The sequence below is a fragment of the Armigeres subalbatus genome, chromosome 2, assembly GCF_024139115.2.
Source record: "Armigeres subalbatus isolate Guangzhou_Male chromosome 2, GZ_Asu_2, whole genome shotgun sequence".
NCBI lineage: Eukaryota > Metazoa > Arthropoda > Insecta > Diptera > Culicidae > Armigeres > Armigeres subalbatus.
Window position 1 is genome coordinate 449,312,458 of NC_085140.1, and position 15,376 is coordinate 449,327,833.

A 15,376-nucleotide genomic window follows, 5' to 3' on the forward strand; every position below is an offset into this window, starting at 1 on the left:
ATGTATTCCAGTAGAATGTACATGGCAGACATGGCATTATATGAATAACATAAATTTTCTTTCTTGGTTTTCTTTATTATACTTATATTTTTCTATTTTCTAATTATATTAAATTAAACATTTGTATTTTTATAGGTTATCCTCGAAAGTGGTTTTCTGTGGTAACCATGTTCATCGGCGTTCCCATTCGTACCGGAATGCTATGCTCTCCTTCTCCTCCTCCTACTTCTCTGTCGCGAAAGGGCAAAGTTATCGACGCTGCCAAGAAATCATAGTGGATAGTAGATTCCAGATAATCACGCCGAGATGAAATTGAAGGATTCTATTAGGCCACGGATCTGCTCACCATCGAGTGACAATTGTTTCCTCAGACCGCGGCACGGAGGAGTTGTCGTGGAGGGGTTACAGGACGGCGATGCATCGACCTTGAAAAGGAAAAATAAAATTATCGGTTTCAGTCAGATGTAACAAGGAAATGAATGAGTATTTAATGTCCTATAGGATCGGGATCTTTCATGGATTTTTATGGGAATCGTTCAGGATTTCCAAAGGGAATCTTTCAAGGATTCCGAACAGAAATTCTTCAGAGATTCTGATGAGCTTTCCTTCAATGATTTCAATGGGCATTCCTTCAATGATTCCTACGGATCCTTCAGAGAATCCTTCAACGATATCAGTGTGAATCTTTCAGCGAATCCAAATGAAATCCTTCAAGAAATCCGACGCGAATCCTTTAGGAATTCGGATGGGAATCTATCAGGGATTCCGACGGGAATTCATCAGATATTGCGAGGAAAGCCTTCAGGGATTCTGACTGAAATCTTTCAGGGATTTCTACGGCAACACTTCAAGGATTTCGAAAGGAATCCTTTCAGGCTTCCGACGGGAATCCGCCAGGAATTCCGATGAGAATCTTTCAGGGATTTTAACGGCGAGACTTTATAGATTGTAGCGGTAATCTTTCAGAGATTCTGAAAGGAATCCTTTAGGGATTCCGACAAGCTTTCTCAGGGAGTCCAACCGACATTCCTTCGGGGATTCCGACGGGAATTCTTCATTATTCAAGGGATTCCGACGGGCATTTTTCCATGGGTTCCAAAGATAATCCTTCAGGCATTGCGAAAAGAATCTATCAGGGGTTCCGACGGAAGTCCTTCATGGATTCCACGGGAACGCTTCGAAGATTTCGATTCCGATGGAAATTGTTTAGGGATTCCGATGGAAATCATTTAGGGATTCCGAGAGGGATCGTTTAGGGATTCCAATGGGAATTTTTAAGGGATTTCGATGGGAATTCTTTAGGGATTCCAACGGGAGTCATTTAGGGGTTCTGACAGGAATCCTCCAGGAATTTTATCGGGGAGCCCGAAGGGAATCTTTCAGGGATTGTGACGGAAACCTTTCAGCGATTTCAACAGGAATCGTTTAGAGATTTTGATGGCAAACTTTAGGGATTTCGATGAGAATCCTTCAGGGAATCCGACGGAAATCCTTTAGGGATTCCGACGGGAATTCTTTGAGCATTTCGATGAGAATCCTTTGGGGATTCCGACGGGAATCCTTTAGGGATTTCGACAGAAATCCTTCAGGAATTCAGACGGAAATCCTTCAGGGATTCAGACGGAAATCCTTCATGGATTCCGAAGGGAATCTTCAAGGTTTGAGACGGGAATCTTTCAGCGATTCCGACCAAAATCCTGTAGAGATTTTCATGGAGTTCCTTTAGGGATTTCAATTGGAATCCTGTAGGGATACCGACAGGAATCCTGCAGGGGTTCCAACGGGAATACCTTAGTGATTTCAACGGGAACCCTTTAGTGATTCCGACGGGAATGCTTTAGGGAATCTGAATCTTCTTCTAGGCAGAATCTTCTAGGCACTTTGATGGGAATCCTTTAGGGCAGAGGTTCCCAAACTGTGGGTTGCGACCCCCAGGGGGGTCGTGAGCTGTTCAGTGGTGGGTCGCGAAAGACAAATCTTAATTCATAATTTTGTTACTATTTTGTCCCACAAATCTATTCCATATTTTGAATTAGGATCTAAGAAATAATTGGATGATAAAAGAACAACAAAACTGACGAGGTCAACGGTCTTTTTTTATACGATATTTGGGCAAGTAGAAAGAATTCCTATACAATTTAAATCTAAGCCCTGACCCAATCCAAAACCAATCCTAATCCAATTCGAGTCCAATCTAAATCAAATCCAAATCTATTTAAATTCCAATCCAATCCAAATCTAATTCAAATCCAATCCTAATTAAATCGAAATCCAATCTGAATAAATTTCAAATCCAATCCAAATCCAACCCAAATCTAATTCAAATCCCATCCAAATCCAATCCACATCCAATCTAAAAAATTGACGAAATTTTGACAAATACAACGATGGGATAAAAAGCAATTTATTATGATTTGTTCAATCTAACGCGAACTCATTTTTATCTAATTTCACAAAATCAATGCATTTGGTACCTGGTGGGTCGCAAGCAATATGGGATTCTGCTAGGTGGGTCGCATATCCAAAAGTTTGGGAACCTCTGCTTTAGGGATTTCGACGGGAATTTTTCAGGGATTCCGACGGGAATCCCTCATGGATTCCAAAGGGAATTCTTCAAGGATTGAGACGGGAATCTTTCAGCGATTCCGACAAGAATCCTGTAGGGATACCGACAGCAATCCTGTTCCGAAGAGATTTTTTTTGGAACTTCGACGGGAATTCTTTAAAGATTTTGACGGAAATCCTCCAGGGATTCCGTTGAGAATCCTTTAGGAACTTCGACGGGAATCCGACGGAAATTATTTGGGTATTTTTACGGGAATCCTGTAGGGATTCCGACGGGAATCTTTTAGGCACTTTGACGGGAATCCTTTAGCGAATCTGGCGAGAATCTTCAATGCACTTTGACGGGAATCCCTCAGGAATTTCGACTGGAATCCTTTAGGGATTCCGACGGGAATCGTTCAGGTATTCTGGCGGAAATCCTTCAGGGATTCCGACGGTAATCCTTCAAGGATTGAGACGGGAATCCTGTAGAGATTTTCATGGCAATCCTTTTAGGATTCCAACAAGAATCCTGTAGGGATACCGATAGAAATCCTGCAAGGGCTCCGATGGAAATCCTTCAGGGATTCCAACAGGAATCTTTTAGGCACTTCGATGGGAATCCTTTAAAGATTTTAACGGGAATCCTTTCGGAATTCCAACATGAATCTTTCAGGAATTCAAGCAGAAATCATTCAGGGATTCCGAAGGGAACCAGGAACCCTTTATGGATTTTTTTTAGGCACTTCGAACGGAATCCTTCAAATATTTCGATGGGAATCCTTCATGGATTTCGAAGAGAATCCTTTAGGAACTTTGACGGGAATCCTTTAGGGTATCTGACGAGAATCTTTAAGGCACTTTGACGAAAATCCTTCAGGAATTTCGACGGGAATGCTTGGATTCCGAAGGGAATCCTTCATGGCTTCCAAAGGGAATCGTTGAAGGATTGATACGGGAATCATTCAGCGATTCCGACGGGAATCCTGTAGAGATTTTCATGGGAATCCTTTAGGGATTTCAACGGGATCTTGTAGGGGTAACGACAGGAATCCTATAGGGGTTCCAACGGGAATCCTTCAGATTCCTAAAAGAATCCTTTTGGTACTCCAAAAAGAATACTACTGGGACTCCAATCAGAATCCTTCTGGTACTCCAAAAAGAATCCTACTGGGACTCCGAAAAGAATCCTTCTGGGATTTCAAAAGGAATCCTGGGATTCCGAATGGAATCCATCTGGGATTCCAAAAGGAATTCTTCTGGGACTCCAAAAAGAATCCTTGTAGGATTGCAAAAAAGAATCCTTCTGGGATTCCAAAAAAAATCCTTCATAGATACCAAATAAAATCCTTCCGGGATTCCAAAAAGAATACTTCTGGTACTCCAAAAACAATCCTACTGGGACCAAAAAGATTTCTTCTGGAATTCCAAAAGGAATCGTTCTGGGATACCAAAATGAATCCTCCTGGGATTCCAAAAGGAATCCTTCTACGACTCCAAAAGGAATCCTTCTGGGATTCTAAAAAGAATCCTTCTTGGATTCCAAAAAGAACCCTTTTTGGATTCCAAAAAGAACCCTTCTGGGATTCCAAAAAGAATCCTTCTGGGATTTCAAAAAGTACTTTTGGGATTCCAAAGGTAATCCTTCCGGGGATTCCAAAGGGAATCCTTCCGGGGATTCCAAAGGGAATTCTTCCAGGGATTCCAAAGGGAATCCTTCCAGGGATTCCAAAGAGAATCCTTCCGGGGATTCCCAAGGGAATCCTTCCGGGGATTCCAAAGGAATCCCTACAGGATCTATGAGTTATCTTGAAGGATTACATATCTGAGGAATTCCAAAAGGCTTTTCTGAGAACTTCTGAAAGTATTCTCTGAGTAATTCCGAAAGGATTGACTTCGAAATCTTGAAAAGATACTGTAAGAAATTACAGATGAATTCTCTGCAGAATCCTGTAAAGATTATCTCAAGAATCCTGAAAAGATTCTCTGAAGAATTACGAAAGGATTCTCTTCAAAATCCCAAAATGATTCTCTTCAGAATCCCAAAAGGATTCTCTTCAGAATCCCGAAAGGATTCTCTTCATAATCCCGACAGGATTCTCTTCAGAATCCCGAAAGGGTTTTCTTCAGAATCCCGAAAGGATCCTCTTCAGAATCCCGAAAGAATTCTCTTCAGAATCTCGAAAGGATTCTCTTCAGAATCCCGGAAGGATTCTCTTCAGAATCCCGAAAGGAATCTCTTCAGAATCCCAAAAGGATTCTCTTCAGAATCCCGAAAGGATTCTCTTTAGAATCCCGAAAGGATTCTCTTCAGAATCCCGAAAGGATTCTCTTCAGAATCCCGAAAGGATTCTCTTCAGAATCCCGAAAGGATTCTCTTTAGAATCCCGAAAGGAATCTCTTCAGAATCTCGAGAGGATTCTCTTCAGAATCCCGAAAGGATTCTCTTCAGAATCCCGAAAGGATTCTCTTCAGAATTCTGAAAGGATTCTCTTCAGAATTCTGAAAGGATTCTCTTCAGAATTCTGAAAGGATTCTCTTCAGAATTCCGAAAGCATTCTTTTCAGAATCCCGAAAGGATTCTCTTCAGAATCCCGGAAGGATTCTCTTCAGAATCCCGGAAGGATTCTCTTCAGAATCCCGAAAGGATTCTCTTCAGAATCCCGAAAGGATTCTCTTCAGAATCCCGAAAGGATTCTCTTCAGAATCCCGAAAGGATTCTCTTCAGAATCTCGAAAAGATTCTCTTCAGAATGCCGCAAGGATTCTTTTCAGAATCCTAAAGGATTCTCTTCGGAATCCCGAGGAGTTCTCTTAAGATTCCCAAAAGGATTATCTTCAGAATTCCAAGAGGAATCTCTTCAGAATCCCGAAAGGATTCTCTTAGAAATTACGAAAATATTCCCGTCGGAATCTCGTCTGAATTTCGAAAGGATTCCCGTCGGAATACCGAAAGGATTTCCGAAAAGATTCCTGTCTCGAAAGGATTCCCGAAAAGATTCCCATCGGAATCTCGAAAAGATTGTTGTCAAAATCCCAAAAGGCCCGTCGGAATCCTGAAAGAATTCCCGTCGGAATCCCGAAAGGATTTACGAAAAGATTCTCGTCGGAATCCCGAAAGGATTCCCGTCGCAATCCCGAAAGGATTCCCGTCAGAGTCCCGATAGGATTCCCGTCGGAATCCCGGAAAAATTCCCGTCGGAATCACGAAAGGATTCCGTCAGAGTCCCGAAAGGATTCCCGTCGGAATCCCTAAAGGATTCCCGTTGGATACCTTCTTCAGAATCTCGCAAGAATTTTCTTCAGAATCTGAAAGTATTCTCTGAGTAATTCCGAAAGGATTGACTTCGAAATCTTGAAAAGATACTGTAAGAAATTACAGATGAATTCTCTGCAGAATCCTGTAAAGATTATCTCAAGAATCCTGAAAAGATTCTCTGAAGAATTACGAAAGGATTCTCTTCAAAATCCCAAAATGATTCTCTTCAGAATCCCAAAAGGATTCTCTTCAGAATCCCGAAAGGATTCTCTTCATAATCCCGAAAGGATTCTCTTCAGAATCCCGAAAGGGTTCTCTTCATAATCCCGAAAGGATCCTCTTCAGAATCCCGAAAGGATTCTTCAGAATCTCGCAAGGACTCTCTTCAGAATCCCGGAAGGATTCTCTTCAGAATCCCGAAAGGAATCTCTTCAGAATCCCAAAAGGATTCTCTTCAGAATCCCGAAAGGATTCTCTACAGAATCCCGAAAGGATTCTCTACAGAATCCCGAAAGGATTCTCTTCAGAATCCCGAAAGGAATCTCTTTAGAATCCCGAAAGGATTCTCTTCAGAATCTCGAGAGGATTCTCTTCAGAATCCCGAAAGCATTCTTTTCAGAATCCCGAAAGGATTCTCTTCAAAATCCCGGAAGGATTCTCTTCAGAATCCCGGAAGGATTCTCTTCAGAATTCTGAAAGGATTCTCTTCAGAATCCCGAAAGGATTCTCTTCAGAATCCCGAAAGGATTCTCTTCAGAATCCCGAAAGGATTCTCTTCAGAATCCCGAAAGGATTCTCTTCAGAATCCCGAAAGGATTCTCTTCAGAATCCCGAAAGGATTCTCTTCAGAATCTCGAAAAGATTCTCTTCAGAATGCCGCAAGGATTCTTTTCAGAATCCTAAAGGATTCTCTTCGGAATCCCGAGGAGTTCTCTTCAGAATCTCGAAAAGATTCTCTTCAGAATGCCGCAAGGATTCTTTTCAGAATCCTAAAGGATTCTCTTCGGAATCCCGAGGAGTTCTCTTAAGATTCCCAAAAGGATTATCTTCAGAATTCCAAGAGGAATCTCTTCAGAATCCCGAAAGGATTCTCTTAGAAATTACGAAAATATTCCCGTCGGAATCTCGTCTGAATTTCGAAAGGATTCCCGTCGGAATACCGAAAGGATTTCCGAAAAGATTCCTGTCTCGAAAGGATTCCCGAAAAGATTCCCATCGGAATCTCGAAAAGATTGTTGTCAAAATCCCAAAAGGCCCGTCGGAATCCTGAAAGAATTCCCGTCGGAATCCCGAAAGGATTTACGAAAAGATTCTCGTCGGAATCCCGAAAGGATTCCCGTCGCAATCCCGAAAGGATTCCCGTTAGAGTCCCGATAGGATTCCCGTCGGAATCCCGGAAAAATTCCCGTCTGAGTCCCGAAAGGATTCCCGTCGGAATCCCTAAAGGATTCCCGTTGGAATCCTTCTTCAGAATCTCGCAAGAATTTTCTTCAGAATCTCGCAAGAATTTTCTTCAGAATCTCGCAAGAATTTTCTTCAGAATCTCGAAAGGATTCTTTTCAGAATCCCGAAAGGATTTTCTTCAGAATTCCGAAAGGATTCTCTTCAGAATCCCGAAAGGTTTCTCTTCAGAATCCCGGAAGGATTCTCTTCAGAATCCCGGAAGGATTCTCTTCAGAATCCCAAAAGGATTCTCTTCAGAATCCCGAAAGGATTCTCTTCAGAATCCCTAAAGGATTCTCTTCAGAATCCCGAAAGGATTCTCTTCAGAAACCCGAAAGGATTCTCTTCAGAATCCCGAAAGGATTCTCTTCAGAATCCCGAAAGGATTCTCTTCAGAATCCCGAAAGGATTCTCTTCAGAATCCCGAAAGGATTCTCTTCAGAATCCCGAAAGGATTCTCTTCAGAATCCTGAAAGGATTCTCTTCAGAATCCCGAAAGGATTCTCTTCAGTATCTCGAAAGGATTCTCTTCAGAATCCCGAAAGGATTCTCTTCAGAATCCCGAAAGGATTCTCTTCAGAATCCCGAAAGGATTCTCTTCAGAATCCCGAAAGGATTCTCTTCAGAATCCCGAAAGGATTCTCTTCAGAATCCCGAAAGGATTCTCTTCAGAATCCTGGAAGGATTCTCTTCAGAATCCTGGAAGGATTCTCTTCAGAATCCTGGAAGGATTCTCTTCAGAATCCTGGAAGGATTCTCTTCAGAATCCCGAAAGGTTTCTCTTCAGAATCCCGGAAGGATTCTCTTCAGAATCCCGAAAGGATTCTCTTCAGAATCCCGAAAGGATTCTCTTTAGAATCCCGAAAGGATTCTCTTCAGAAACCCGAAAGGATTCTCTTCAGAAACCCGAAAGGATTCTCTTCAGAATCCCGAAAGGATTCTCTTCAGAATCCCGAAAGGATTCTCTTCAGAATCCCGGAAGGATTCTCTTCAGAATCCCGGAAGGATTCTCTTCAGAATCCCGGAAGGATTCTCTTCAGAATCCCGGAAGGATTCTCTTCAGAATCCCGGAAGGATTCTCTTCAGAATCCCAAAAGGATTCTCTTCAGAATCCCGAAAGGATTCTCTTCAGAATCCCTAAAGGATTCTCTTCAGAATCCCGAAAGGATTCTCTTCAGAATCCCGAAAGGATTCTCTTCAGAAACCCGAAAGGATTCTCTTCAGAATCCCGAAAGGATTCTCTTCAGAATCCCGAAAGGATTCTCTTCAGAATCCCGAAAGGATTCTCTTTAGAATCCTGAAAGGATTCTCTTCAGAATCCCGAAAGGATTCTCTTCAGAATCCCGAAAGGATTCTCTTCAGAATCCCGAAAGGATTCTCTTCAGAATCCCGAAAGGATTCTCTTCAGAATTCCAAGAGGAATCTCTTCAGAATCCCGAAAGGATTCTCTTCAGAATCTCGAAAAGATTCTCTTCAGAATGCCGCAAGGATTCTTTTCAGAATCCTAAAGGATTCTCTTCGGAATCCCGAGGAGTTCTCTTAAGATTCCCAAAAGGATTATCTTCAGAATTCCAAGAGGAATCTCTTCAGAATCCCGAAAGGATTCTCTTAGAAATTACGAAAATATTCCCGTCGGAATGTCGTCTGAATTTCGAAAGGATTCCCGTCGGAACACCGAAAGGATTTCCGAAAAGATTCCTGTCTCGAAAGGATTCCCGAAAAGATTCCCATCGGAATCTCGAAAAGATTGTTGTCAAAATCCTAAAAGGCCCGTCGGAAACCTGAAAGAATTCCCGTCGGAATCCCGAAAGGATTTATGAAAAGATTCTCGTCGGAATCCCGAAAGGATTCCCGTCGCAATCCCGAAAGGATTCCCGTCAGAGTCCCGATAGGATTCCCGTCGGAATCCCGGAAGTATTCCCGTCGGAATCACGAAAGGATTCCCGTCAGAGTCCCGAAAGGATTCCCGTCGGAATCCCTAAAGGATTCCCGTTGGAATCCTTCTTCAGAATCTCGCAAGAATTTTCTTCAGAATCTCAAAAGGATTCTTTTCAGAATCCCGAAAGGATTTTCTTCAGAATTCCGAAAGGATTCTGTTCAGAATCCCGAAAGGATTCTCTTCAGAATCCCGAAAGGATTCTCTTCAGAATCCCGAAAGGATTCTCTTCAGAATCCCGAAAGGATTCTCTTCAGAATCCCGAAAGGATTCTCTTCAGAATCCCGAAAGGATTCTCTTGAGAATCCCGAAAGGATTCTCTTCAGAATCCCGAAAGGATTTTCTTCAGAATCCCGAAAGGATTCTCTTGAGAATCCCGAAAGGATTCTCTTGAGAATCCCGAAAGGATTCTCTTGAGAATCCCGAAAGGATTCTCTTGAGAATCCCGAAAGGATTCTCTTCAGAATCCCGAAAGGATTCTCTTGAGAATCCCGAAAGGATTCTCTTGAGAATCCCGAAAGGATTCTCTTGAGAATCCCGAAAGGATTCTCTTGAGAATCCCGAAAGGATTCTCTTGAGAATCCCGAAAGGATTCTCTTGAGAATCCCGAAAGGATTCTCTTGAGAATCCCGAAAGGATTCTCTTGAGAATCCCGAAAGGATTCTCTTGAGAATCCCGAAAGGATTCTCTTGAGAATCCCGAAAGGATTCTCTTCAGAATCCCGAAAGGATTCTCTTCAGAATCCCGAAAGGATTCTCTTCAGAATCCCGAAAGGATTCTCTTCAGAATCCCGAAAGGATTCTCTTCAGAATCCCGAAAGGATTCTCTTCAGAATCCCGAAAGGATTCTCTTCAGAATCGAAAGGATTCTCTTCAGAATCCCGGAAAGGATTCTCTCCAGAATCCCGATAGGTTTTTCTTCAGAATTTTTTAAGGATTCTCTTGAGAATCCCGAAAGGATTCTCTTGAGAATCCCGAAAGGATTCTCTTGAGAATCCCGAAAGGATTCTCTTGAGAATCCCGAAAGGATTCTCTTCAGAATCCCGAAAAGATTCTCTTCAGAATCCCGAAAGGATTCTCTTCAGAATCCCGAAAGGATTCTCTTAAGAATCCCGAAAGGATTCTCTTAAGAATCCCGAAAGGATTCTCTTAAGAATCCCGAAAGGATTCTCTTCAGAATCCCGAAAGGATTCTCTACAGAATCTCGAAAAGATTCTCTTCAGAATGCCGCAAGGATTCTCTTCAGAATGCTAAAGGATTCTATTCGGAATCCCGAGGAGTTCTCTTGAGATTCCCAAAAGGATTATCTCCAGAATTCCAAGAGGAATCTCTTCAGAATCCCGAAAGGATTCTCTTAGAAATTACGAAAATATTCCCGTCGGAATCTCGTCTGAATTTCGAAAGGATTCCCGTCGGAATACCGAAAGGATTTCCGAAAAGATTCCTGTCGAAATCTCGAAAGGATTCCCGAAAAGATTACCATCGGAATCTCGAAAAGATTGTTGTCAAAATCCCGAAAGGCCCGTCGGAATCCCGAAAGAATTCCCGTCGGAATCCCGAAAGGATTCCCGAAAAGATTCTCGTCGGAATCCTGAGATGATTCCCGTCGGAATCCCGAAAGGATTCCCGTCAGAGTCCCGAAAGGATTCCCGTCGGAATCCCGAAAGGATTCCCGTCGGAACTCCAAAAAGATTCTCTTTCGGAATCCCGAAAGGATTCCCGTCGGAATCCCGAAAGGATTCCCGTTGGAATCCCGAATGGGTTCCCGTCGGAAACCCGAAAAGATTCCCGTCGGAATCCCGAAAGGATTGCCTTCAGAATCCCGTCGGAACCCGAGAAGATTCCCGTCGGAAAACCGAAATCATTCCCGTCGGAAGCCCGAAAAGATTCTCGAAAGGATTGTCGTGGAATTTCCATCGGGATTTTGGATGGATTTGTTTTCGGAATTCCGAAAGGATTCCCGTCAGAATTACGGAAGCATTCATGTCGGAGTTCCTAGATTATTTACGTCCAAATCCCTACAGGTTCCCAATCAAAATCCCGAAAAAAAACCTTCCAGAATTTTGAAATTTCGTTGGAATTCCCGGAGAACTTGTTCGGAATCTCCTGAGGTTTTTATTCGGAAACCCTGAAAGATTTTTCAAGAATCTTAAAAATGTCTTTCTGTAATTTCATAGATTCTTATCCAATTCCTAAATAAAGGTCGATTCAAGTACGAGACACTGAAAACGGCTTTAAAGTTGAGGTCGAAATACGTATTTGCAAAACGTGTTGGAATTAATTGGAAGAGTGGTAATTTCGTCTTTTGACAGGTGAAGAGATTCCACTAAAAGAGCTTAAAATTTTCTCCCGAAATGATTTTTTGTGAATCCCCAAAGCATTCATTCTAAATCCCAAAAATTGATTCCTATCAAAATCTTAAGATTCTCAGTACTTTAGCAATCCCAAATAAATTTGCTTAACAATGCCAGAATTTCATTTGGAGTCCCAGTAGTATTACATTCGGAATCCCAGTAGGATTCCATTCGAAACTTCAAAGATTCTGCCCAGACTCCGTCTATAATTTGGGAAGGATTCCATTTAGAATCCGGATAGTTTCCCGGAAAAATTCCCACCAGGAAGCTTCTGTTATTAGAGGCATATTGACGCGTAATATTATGATATTTTTCACAAAAGAATATGTTGCGTCCAAATGATCATAACCCCCTGACCATGGTCAATGATTTTATGCTTCTTTTCGTGAAAAATGACGGGGAACTGAAAATAGGAAGAATAAAAAGGAAAATAATACTTAACTTGCGTTAATGAAGCAGTTGGGAAAGGTCAAGGCAGGTCACCCATCCCGCAAGAGCTGACAGCAGTACCGATTTCCCGGCAACCAGACGAACAGGCCAGCCGAGGGCGACCCCAATATCATGGTCATTGGTGAGAAACCTCGTGAGAAACTGCACTGGTGGAGCTGGAAGATGACGAGGATGTGGAAATGGTAATGTCCATATCATCCCAGAGGCACACAGATCCAACACAAAGCGGCGACCTCCAAGCTCTATAATTCACGTACATATTTCAGTACGGTACGGTCAGCAGGTCCCGCAGCGAGATTGGAGATGTAAACATGATTTTCCATAGCTGAAACAAGTTAATAAAAGCGTATAATAAACAATATAATAAGTACAAGCATTGATTACTTACCAGCAGCAGCGAAATGGTTTCTATCCGTATTGGATCCGTTGGAACAGGTGCGCTTCCAGTTGCCGAAAGTGGATGCAGGTCCGGAAAAGTTTTCCATTTCTACTCCACCGCATACGACTGTCGCGAACTCAACCAAAATAAACATGGCGATTGTGGCGGTCGATCAAAAAAGCAGAATCTGAGCAGTGTTGCCGAGATTCAATATTGCATTATAATTGAATGTGATAAAGCATTCAAACTGTGTAATTTTGCACATCTTGTTAATTACTGAATGGGTTGCATCTGTTTTGATGTAATATTCAGTATTATCACATATAAATAGTACACTGAAGCAATGTAATTGGAAATGATGATTATGAATCTGTGTAATTTTGAAGCGATGTAATATTACATCCAAATATATAAAAATATACATTCGAATATCGCTCTTACATCGGATTTTCAGTACGTCTGCTAGATTACATCGATGCACATTACATTTTTTTTTGCTGTGTATCTATATTGTCTGATTAAAATCCACGGATAATCGATTGAATTTACCCAAAAGAAGCGAACTATTGTATACTCGAGACCTCAAATAAATTTAATTTTAATAAAGGCTAATATTATTAGTAATTCGGGTGGAGAGTTGTTTCGAGTAATTTTATAAACATCATCAGTTGTGCTCATAGATTTTTTGCCAATAAAAATGCGTATATTTTGTTTTCCTTTTGCAATCGAATTCACTACACAGAAAGAAAAACCATTAATTAAATTAAAAAAACCATTGGTTAAAATGAAAAGTTGCGTTGGTTCTTTTTCGTAGAGAGTTGCGTATGTTTAAAATAAAAGTGCACCAACTTTTGCTTCAACGATGGTTCAAAAGTGGCACGTCACTCTGAAATTAAAAATTTGAACTTTTAAAATGATACTGTATAACTGTCAAATTCAAATGGCCACACTGTGAAAAAGGCGTATATTTTCATTCGGAATAGACCTTTCATTTTGCCCCAAAAAGAACCTCCCGACCCATTACCGTTTTTTCATATTTTCTTTTGAAGTTGAATTGAATAGTAATCGGCTTAGTTTTGTGGTTTTATTTCATTATTTGAAGCCTGAGATTAACTCTTAAAACTACTGCTAAGGCAAAGTCTTCCGGGCCACTTGTCGGGCCGCGCATCTATAAGAATATTGATACAGCCGTTTCCTCCAATCATTTTGCAGAAATATTCTATTTATCTGTAACAAAAGAAAAATTACATAAGTAAAGATCACGCTCAGACTTCGACCAGCAAAAGCGGCGCCTACCTTCGTTCTCGTCTTGGAATCTCCGGAACTAGGCCCTACTTTTGGTGGTTGGAACGAGTGTCGGCACTTTTAACTGGTTATATTCTTGTATGATAAATAAATCTTACCTCCTTTTTCCTTGGGATGCCTCTACAATTTCTGAGCTGCCTTGATAACCAGAATAATTGGACTCGGAGGCACTTCTGAAAAATATAAGCGATGCTGGATGTCGCACGAGAAGTTGCTGAATTCGACGAAATAATCATTCGCTGAAAAGTAAAAGAAAACAAACTCTCAGAACATTTCGGTATATAGGTATCAAGAATATTCACAATCGTTTTTACTTGGCACTTTTATTTATTAATGTGACTTACCTTGAAATAATTTGCTGCAATCTGCTGATGTACGAATCAACATCGATTTCTGGCTGGAGGAAGATTAAACCTAGTTTAACTAGCGAACTAGTTTGAAGTTTGTTCAATTTTAATTAAAAAGATGCTCGAGGAAACATGACCAGAACAGGACTTTCCACGGACCCGATAGAGAGCAACTGAATTTGATTGTTGTTGCCGGCTGGTTGGCTTTTGCTGTTAGGACTATAGTCGCAGGTGGTTTTTATGCGGTCAAAAATTATATTTGCACATAACATGAGATATTTGAAAACTATTCATTTTCCAATATTTGTTTAACTGATATTATTTATATCCCATAGAATTTTATAATTGATTATACAAAGTGAAATGAGGAAACTGTTGCATATTTTATATAGTAAATCTGAAATAATATTGATTTCATTAAATATTTAAGGGGTTTGTACACTAATTACGCAAAAGTTTTCGGAAAGGGGTATCTGTCATGTCATGTCCACGCAATAATTTAAACAAAAATTGAGTAACAAGTTACACGAGGGAGGTTCGAATACGCCAGAAAAAAAGTTATAAATGTGCCGTTTCCCTATATTATTATAATAATTTTTGTTTTGAAAATCTACAAGCGATGAGCAAAAATAAAAGTTCGTTTGGGAATATAATTAAGTTCCTAACCGAACTTTTATTTTTACCACCTGATATTCTATAGTGATCATGAGTCGAGAAAAATGTTTTTAAATGAGTGATCATTTGACAGTTCAACAATTTTCGTGATGAAAATGTGAACTTTTGAATTTATAATCAGACCAAACAGAAAATACTTTCAAACCCGGTATATTACTTTTAGAGGAAATATTTGAACTTTTATTTTTAAGAAATTCGTACACTTTTCAAATAGATAGTACAAAACATTCTATAAAACCATATTTGTTTTTTGTGTGTAGCGCAGTTGGTTTTTTTAGAAGAGGGAAGATGTGAGGCGCATACCTGCCTTAATCGATAATATAGACGCAGCCTCATCGTTAGGCTGCATACGTTGGCTCGGTGTCGATATGTATATGTCGACCGCACCACAACGACAATCATTGTTCGTTCAAATGAACAAGAAGGACCGCCATCTTTCATTAGCCTCGTCATTAGCCGTCTCCGGTTGCTAAGACGATCCCCACCAGTGCGTAAATAAAGCCAAAATAGCAACCTCTATCATGACGCGAACTCGCACCGGTCGTTGGCAAACGGGTTTGGGAAATGTAAACGCAACCTTCGGTGAATAGCGAGTTGGCAAATTTGGCGACCCGCTCCAACCGTTGCCAAACCATCACACGGAAATAAAGAGTAACGCATAAATAAAAAATGTGTCGCCTTCTGAA

At 41.0% G+C, this 15,376-nt stretch overlaps 1 protein-coding gene and 1 long non-coding RNA gene across 3 annotated transcripts; both read right to left on the reverse strand.

Moving 5' to 3' along the window:
* Positions 1–68: 68 nt before the first annotated feature.
* LOC134213727 (uncharacterized) lies at positions 69–12,509 on the reverse strand. 2 transcript variants are annotated; one of them, XM_062693029.1, is made up of 4 exons: positions 12,373–12,509; positions 12,242–12,309; positions 347–425; positions 69–258 (listed from the first exon to the last, which is right to left on the reverse strand). In XM_062693029.1, the coding sequence occupies exons 1-4, from the start codon at positions 12,467–12,469 to the stop codon at positions 137–139; spliced, it is 366 nt and encodes a 121-aa protein (XP_062549013.1). In that variant the 5' UTR covers positions 12,470–12,509; the 3' UTR covers positions 69–136. The 2 variants fall into 2 exon arrangements, 1 of the variants encoding a protein (XP_062549013.1); XR_009979512.1 differs by lacking the exon at positions 69–258 and having other exon boundaries at positions 309–425; positions 11,977–12,309.
* A 924-nt stretch (positions 12,510–13,433) lies between these two features.
* Positions 13,434–14,231, reverse strand: LOC134218176 (uncharacterized). The gene is made up of 3 exons (XR_009981273.1): positions 14,013–14,231; positions 13,767–13,907; positions 13,434–13,590 (listed from the first exon to the last, which is right to left on the reverse strand). It is a non-coding gene; the product is annotated as an uncharacterized LOC134218176 (long non-coding RNA).
* Positions 14,232–15,376: the final 1,145 nt, after the last annotated feature.

Coding starts and splice junctions, on each gene's coding strand:
- LOC134213727 (XM_062693029.1), bottom strand. CDS start 12,469: ATGGAAAACTTTTCCGGACCTGCATCCACTTTCGGCAACTGGAAGCGC. Junction 426..12,241: donor ACCGTACCGTACTGAAATAT/GTACGTGAATTA, acceptor TTCCTTTTCAAG/GTCGATGCATCGCCGTCCTG. Junction 259..346: donor GAAACAATTGTCACTCGATG/GTGAGCAGATCC, acceptor ATTTCTTGGCAG/CGTCGATAACTTTGCCCTTT.